Source organism: Protomyctophum bolini (assembly GCF_963924005.1).
Source record: "Protomyctophum bolini genome assembly, chromosome: 18".
NCBI lineage: Eukaryota > Metazoa > Chordata > Actinopteri > Myctophiformes > Myctophidae > Protomyctophum > Protomyctophum bolini.
Window position 1 is genome coordinate 15,804,805 of NC_137879.1, and position 6,943 is coordinate 15,811,747.

The 6,943-nt window shown below is 39.5% G+C and overlaps 1 protein-coding gene across 1 annotated transcript; it reads left to right on the plus strand.

The window, feature by feature from the left end:
• Positions 1 to 224: 224 nt before the first annotated feature.
• On the plus strand, positions 225 to 5,908 carry ndufa4b (NDUFA4 mitochondrial complex associated b). The gene is made up of 4 exons (XM_080788992.1): positions 225 to 359; positions 2,121 to 2,209; positions 4,513 to 4,573; positions 5,517 to 5,908. The coding sequence occupies exons 1-4, from the start codon at positions 312 to 314 to the stop codon at positions 5,571 to 5,573; spliced, it is 255 nt and encodes an 84-aa protein (XP_080645118.1). The 5' UTR covers positions 225 to 311; the 3' UTR covers positions 5,574 to 5,908.
• The last annotated feature ends 1,035 nt before the right edge of the window (positions 5,909 to 6,943 follow it).

Consider the following 6,943-nt stretch of genomic DNA (forward strand, 5'->3'; position numbering starts at 1 on the left):
ATAAATCATGCATCACAATTTGATAAAATGCCCAATGCTAATGTAGCATATAACAAATTATATCAGCCTATTTGAAAATGAAATTTGAACCCCTTGTCGGCCTAGAATATAATCTACTTTGGGGATATCATTTGATTTCCTTTTCTTTTTTTTAGTTGCATGTACAGTTGTGACGTCGCATTGGGCGATTGGTTGACTACAGGGAGCAGTCTTTGGTGTCTATAGACTGGCACGGACAGTCCTTTCAAACAAACCGCTATACTTGTTCGGGCGTCTTTTATTTTTAACACACTATAGGGAGCGGATTGACTATGGACGTCTTAAGACAAGTCGGCAAACAGCTCAAGAGCCACCCAGCTGTAAGTTTGTGTTAATTACGTTTCAGCGCACTGTCAGAAACCAATTAATAATTGGTGTCTGACAGTGCGCTGAAACGTGCGCTCCAGCCGACCGAGTGCGCGCCACCGGTGACTGGACGAGAGCATGATCTCTAAAATCTGTTTGTAATCGTATTATTTTAGCATAGGATATGAGGTCTGTTAACCAGTTTCTTTAACAAGATAATGGTCCTCTGACAGATTAAAAATGACGTGGATGAATTGTCTATCATAGATGTGCAGTCATTGTAGCCTACTATAGGCCACCGTATTTGTTTTACATTGTTGAATGTGCCGCTGTAAAACTGAGATACTGTAGTTACGGATAACTGATGGTCTGCGAGTATGAGATATTGGAAGATGTGCCACTGCAGCCTAGCTCGGGTATTATTTTATTTGTACCCGCCCGTGGGTACAGGACGTGCACAGGACAGGTTAAGTAATAAGTACACGATGTGCCCATCTCTAACTCGAGATTCACGCGTATGTAAGTTAAAATAGTGTCATCGGTTCGATAATTTTTTTTTGCAGGAAATGACCTAGACGTTTATAATCTATATTTTTCACATGGGCTTTATGATAAAATAATCTCGTTAAATTATAATTTAGAAGTTTAATATTGATTGGAATATTAATGAAATGGACGTCAAAACGAGACGTTTCTGAACATGTTCACCATTCGTGTAAGTCACCTTGGCACGTAGCCTACTGTATGTCGCCTACATGACAGTACTGCATGTGCCATGCGCAAAGCATTCTATAACATGTACAGTATACCGGTATGTGTGCACACACAAGGACGACGGGGTGAAATCATATGGGTCAAACTTTGCTTTACGGCAGCTTCCTTCCATACATGAAATTATATGCCTAGGGGCTATAGTGTGCAGTGAAATTATGGATATGCGTAGTGTGGTGGAAAGTAACCAAGTACATTTACTCAAGTATTGTAGACCCAATTAATTACATTTCGAGTACATACTTTTACTTGAGTGTACATTTTTAAGTAGGCCTATACCTTTCTATATATCTCAGGTAGGCTAATTATACACAATGAGTAGGCTACTTTTACTTGGCTACATTGTGGTAGCCTATACTTATAGGCTACTTAAGTTTTGTAAGTGAACATGATAACCCCCCCCCCTAAAAAATACACCTGCTTTTGCCTATTGCCATTATTATAAATATGAATCTACATTTAGACAATCTGTTACTAGGCTGTAATGCCATCATAATAGGCTACCTAACACAAACATTACCTGTTGGCACCCCCTGTAGGCTTACTTACATTTGTCAATGATTGGGTCGCCTCACTATCCTGGCTAGATTCGAACACAAGTAAAGTTTTACATGAGTAAATACAAATAAGACAATAGTATAGCTTTCCTGTTTTTATATGACCGAGGTTATGACTAACCTTGCGTCACCGTCACCAGACTTTCCGAGGATGATAGCTGACAGGTCACCTAAATGTCGTTGTACATGGACGTTCCAAAATTCCAATATTTCAACATTTTTTATTGAAGGAATGTCACAGGATAAGATAAAAGGTCAGTGATATAAAGAAACCCTTCTAGTTTCCTGAAAAACAAATTCACAATACAAACATAAACCCTCTCACCCAACCCCCAAAAGACCAGCCAACAGTTTATCAGAGCCAGAGGAGATGACAGCATATGTGATACGCTTGATGGTCCAACATATTACAAATGCAGAACTTGTATGTTTCTTCTTTTCCTCCAGCTGATACCTCTCTTCGTCTTCATTGGCGCCGGTGCTGGTATGTGTGCCGCATATGTGGGTCGGCTAGCCCTGAAAAGCCCTGAGTGCTCGTAAGTGTCTAGTATATATACTTAAAGATGGAGTGCCACCCTAAAACATGATTATATTGGTCGGGGGGGTAGGACCAAGGGATTTGTTTATAAACATTTGGGATTTGTTTATAAACATTTGTGATTTATTTATAAACATTTTGGGATTTGTTTATAAACATTTGGGATTTGTTTACAAACATTTGGGATTTGTTTATAAACATTTGGGATTTGTAAGTCTCATGGGGGGGGTAGGACCACTACCAGTTGACCTGTAGTAAGTCTCATGGTCGGGGGGGGGGTAGGACCAAGGGATTTGGGATTTGTTTATAAACATTTTGGTATTTGTTTATAAACATTTGTGATTTGTTTATAAACATTTGTGATTTGTTTATAAACATTTTGGGATTTGTTTATAAACATTTGGGATTTGTTTACAAACATTTGGGATTTGTTTACAAACATTTGGGATTTGTTTATAAACATTTGGGATTTGTAAGTCTCATGGGGGGGGTAGGACCACTACCAGTTGGCCTGTAGTAAGTCTCATGGTCGGGGGGGTAGGACCAAGTCTCATGGGATTTGGGATTTGTTTATAAACATTTTGGTATTTGTTTATAAACATTTGGGATTTGTTTATAAACATTTGGGATTTGTTTATAAACATTTGGGATTTGTTTATAAACATATGTGGCCCCCACCTAGCTTCTTAATTTTGATCTCAAAGTGCACCAGATTGAAGCATTTTCATGGCAAATTTACAATTTTTATCCGGCGTGGCAAAGCAGGAGGGGGGGGGGCTCTGTATAATATGTTGCCTAGGGCCTCAAAAGGCCTAGAATCGGCACTGTTATAAGGTATTATCATATAAGGAGGAATAATCTTTTCAAAAGTGTACAGTATTTGTTAAAATGTTGTTTTTACGTGGACACAGTTCATTAAGTATGCCTGGTTTGCCATGGGTGGTGATCCACCTGAACTGAAGCCGGACCCACAACTGTTGTTGTATGATAAAGGGGGAGGGGATGATATTGTGAATTTGTGATATTGCCAGCTAGTGCTGCTTTCTCCTGAATGAGCACCCCTCTGTGAGATGTGATTTGCCATCAAGTTCAAATTCAAGTTCTTTATTAGTGTCCCCGGGGGGCAATTTGGTTTACAGCAAGTATAGACACAACAACAAACATTTGACAACATAACGTAGGACAACATGGCATGGGCACATCTGTGCAGTTGATAAAAGGATAAGAAAAAAAAGGAGAGAAGCCATTCAAGTACAGTACAGGTAACATGGTGGTCAATGACACTTGGTGGTCAAGTGGTGGTCAATGGGGGAACAGAGTGCATTCCGACGCATCGCCATTCCGACCATTGACTTCCATTGATCGGAATGGCGGGGTTTCTTCACTTTTGTAAAGACCCCACCACTCCGACGGTTAAACACACCACTATTCCGAACCGCTATTTTGAAGAATGTATGCGTGCCGTGCGTGCATGTACAAAGTCACAAGGCCGCCCAGCCTATCTGTCTGTGCGTGCCAGACTCTCTCTCTTTCAAAGAACTATATGAGATTACGGGCTGTATTTTGCGTGTCTTAAGTACCAGGTCTTATTACTTAACTTAAGACCTGGAGGCGTGGTCAATGCTCTTTGGCCACTCAGAATAGCCAAATGACATTGATCACGCCTCCAGGTCTTAAGTTAAGTAATAAGACCTGGTACTTAAGACACGCAAAATACAGCCCTTGAGCTACGCAAGAAAATGCCATTCCACCAAACACTCTCTCTCTCTCTCTCTCTCTCTCTCTCTCTCTCTCTCTGAGCAGCGCGCATCTCGCTCGTTGACAATTAAGCCAGCCAGACGTCCTTCACCAAGTAACAAGTCCACCATTCTGTTGCTAGTTGCTACAGCTACAAATTACAATGATACAAAAATAGAATAGAGAAAAATAATTAAGCATATAGAATATAGCCTGTTTCAGACAGACATGACAAATAAAACCAGCAGAAAAAAATATGCCAGCTAAATTCCAATTTAACCAGTCAGTAGGCTAGAGTTGCAGCCTCCTCGACTCTGTGTAGGCCTACTTGTGTAGTCTACCATACCAAATAAGTATACCAATGTGAGATTTCCGACATGGAAAGCAAAAGTCAGCACCAGCAACCACTGAATATTCCAGCCACTGCCACTCCCGTTCATTAAACCAGCTTCTGCAACAAACAAAAAAAATCACAGTAATAAAATTGATACAGCTGGGTAATGTCTGCAGTGTTATCTGTTCAAATCAAATTATAATTGACGTATCTCTTTGTCTTATCCCCAGATGGGATCGTGCTGGCAACCCTGAGCCCTGGAATAATATGGTACCCACTCAACAGTACAAGGTAAATGCACCTCTATACACAGTGGCGTGCACAGACATTTAGAGGGGCAGGTGCTCAAGTGAAAAAAAAGGGCACCTTGTGCAGCGTGTGGAACCGGCCGGTTGCCTTATAGTCACAGGATAAGATATTAGAAGCTTTTTATCAATAATTGATCAATGTCACCATGGTCCACATACTGTACAGTGTACAATGTACAATATACGTTTCTGTGCCCTTTTGAAAAATAAAAATAAAAAAATATATACAGTATATATACAGTATATATATATTTTTTTTTTTTCCAGAGAGAAAAGGACAGGGGGTGCACTCCCTAGTGTCTATCTGTGCACGCCACTGTCTATACACCTTACAAACAAATTAGTTCTCCAACTGTATATGTTAATTTACGGTACTTAGATTTTTTAAGAAAACCTGTCAACTTTGCTCATGCAAAATGTACATTCACATACTAAGTATAGCTCTATTCTAAGATAGGTACCATATATCTTGAATTAAAATGTAAAAGTGTGAGTAGCATTATTAGTTTCATGGGGCCTGACATTAATGCTTAATTTATACTTAATAATTTCTTTACTTTACTAAGTGTCGCTCAACAACATGAATTTTATGTATTAAAATGTATTATCAGTTGAAACTGTCATTTTTGTCAAGCAAATGGTCATGCATGCAGCAAAGTATAATTACATGCAGTTTTACAGTGGCCTGATGAGCCTTGTGACAGTACTGATTATGCATCCTTCCTTGGAGTCTATTCTATTATCTTTATAATTGTCTCAAAGTTCACATATTCTCAAACTGACTGATTGTGTGTGTGTGTGTGTGTGTGTGTGTGTGTGTGTGTGTGTGTGTGTGTGTGTGTGTGTGTGTGTGTGTGTGTGTGTGTGTGTGTGTGTGTGTGTGTGTGTGCGTGCATACGTGCGTGCGTGCATTTGTGCATCTTCAGCTAATCACAGTCAACCAGGACTACTCCAAGCTGAAGAAGGACAGGCCTGACTTTTAAGCCAAGGATGTATCTGCCAATTACTCTGCAGAGCTGGTGCACTTTTTATCTAATACTATAGCACTTAATACAGACGGTTGAATCATCCACTCACTTCAGTCATTGTTGAGGGGCGCTAGCCCCTCCTATACCCAGCTTTGTGTGTGCGTGTGTGCCCCATAGCGAAAAAGTGAGGATGACAAAAGTGATTGACCGGAATGTGATGATGTATGAGGATGTACGATGATAAGAGCGCCCCTCACTTCACACAACTGATTTTTTCTTTTGCATTTCCACCTGACAGTTGGAAGGATTTATGCCAATTGTAAAACAGTAAACCATCTGTTTTTTGGATGTCATCAAGTTGTAAATTATTTAATGAATGATGTCATTTAAAAACAAATTCAGTCTTTGTGTTTTTTATTCTGGTTGAAACAGTATCAGTGTTGCTTCACTATATGAATCAAGACCTATATTTATTAGGCTGCAAGTTGTAATATTTTTTTGTTGGAAAATCAAAATACGGGTAATTAGTTTTTGTTGCGCAATTCAGATGGATGTCAATTAAGCAATGGAACAGTGAATATTGAATTGAGTACAAGCCCCCACATATTTTCCTTTTATCATAGCTTGTTCAATTATATTTGCCATACAATTTTCAATGTGTTAATAAATATTCAATCGATCAATCAATCAATCAAAACAGCATGGTTGTTGATGTTAGTTTTTATATCCATGTGTCGGTTAAAATAAACCAGGTTAAATTGAAGAGCCACTGAAAAGCACCTTTAAAAATCATCTTAAACAACAGAAGACTAAAATAAAGTAGACAGACAGCCAGTAGTATGATTTTAGATAATGTATTATATTGGGGAGATCAGATGAAGTCCGCAACAGTACAGCATAGGTTACAGAAGCATTCAAAGTTCTCCCCACGAAGGAACGATGGAGGAGAGTATATCAGTCTCATAACCATAACCCTGTCACCGTACCATGACTCGGTTACTCTAGTTAACAACAGCGGCCCCAATGGGCGGGAGGTACTTCACTCGGGACAGCAATATGCCCTTTTGAAAGTTAATTTTATGGACAGTTTGTTAATTTTGTTTGTTTTGTACAGTGTACAGTATACTGGCCCATGGTGGCATCGATCAATAGAGGGTAGGCCTATGCGCGTGACATCATCAAACCCGAAGTTATGCAGGAATGCCTACTGAGTGGCAAAAAATACTTTCTGGCCTTGACAACCCATGCATCCAAACAGAAAAGTCCAATCTGGTTGCATTAAACAACGTTAAACAATGTTAAAGTCACTTTGCATGTTGCTTTGCCACTCGATGTGCCATTCACTTTAAGCATGCGCATACCCTCTATTCTGGATTAAAAGCTTG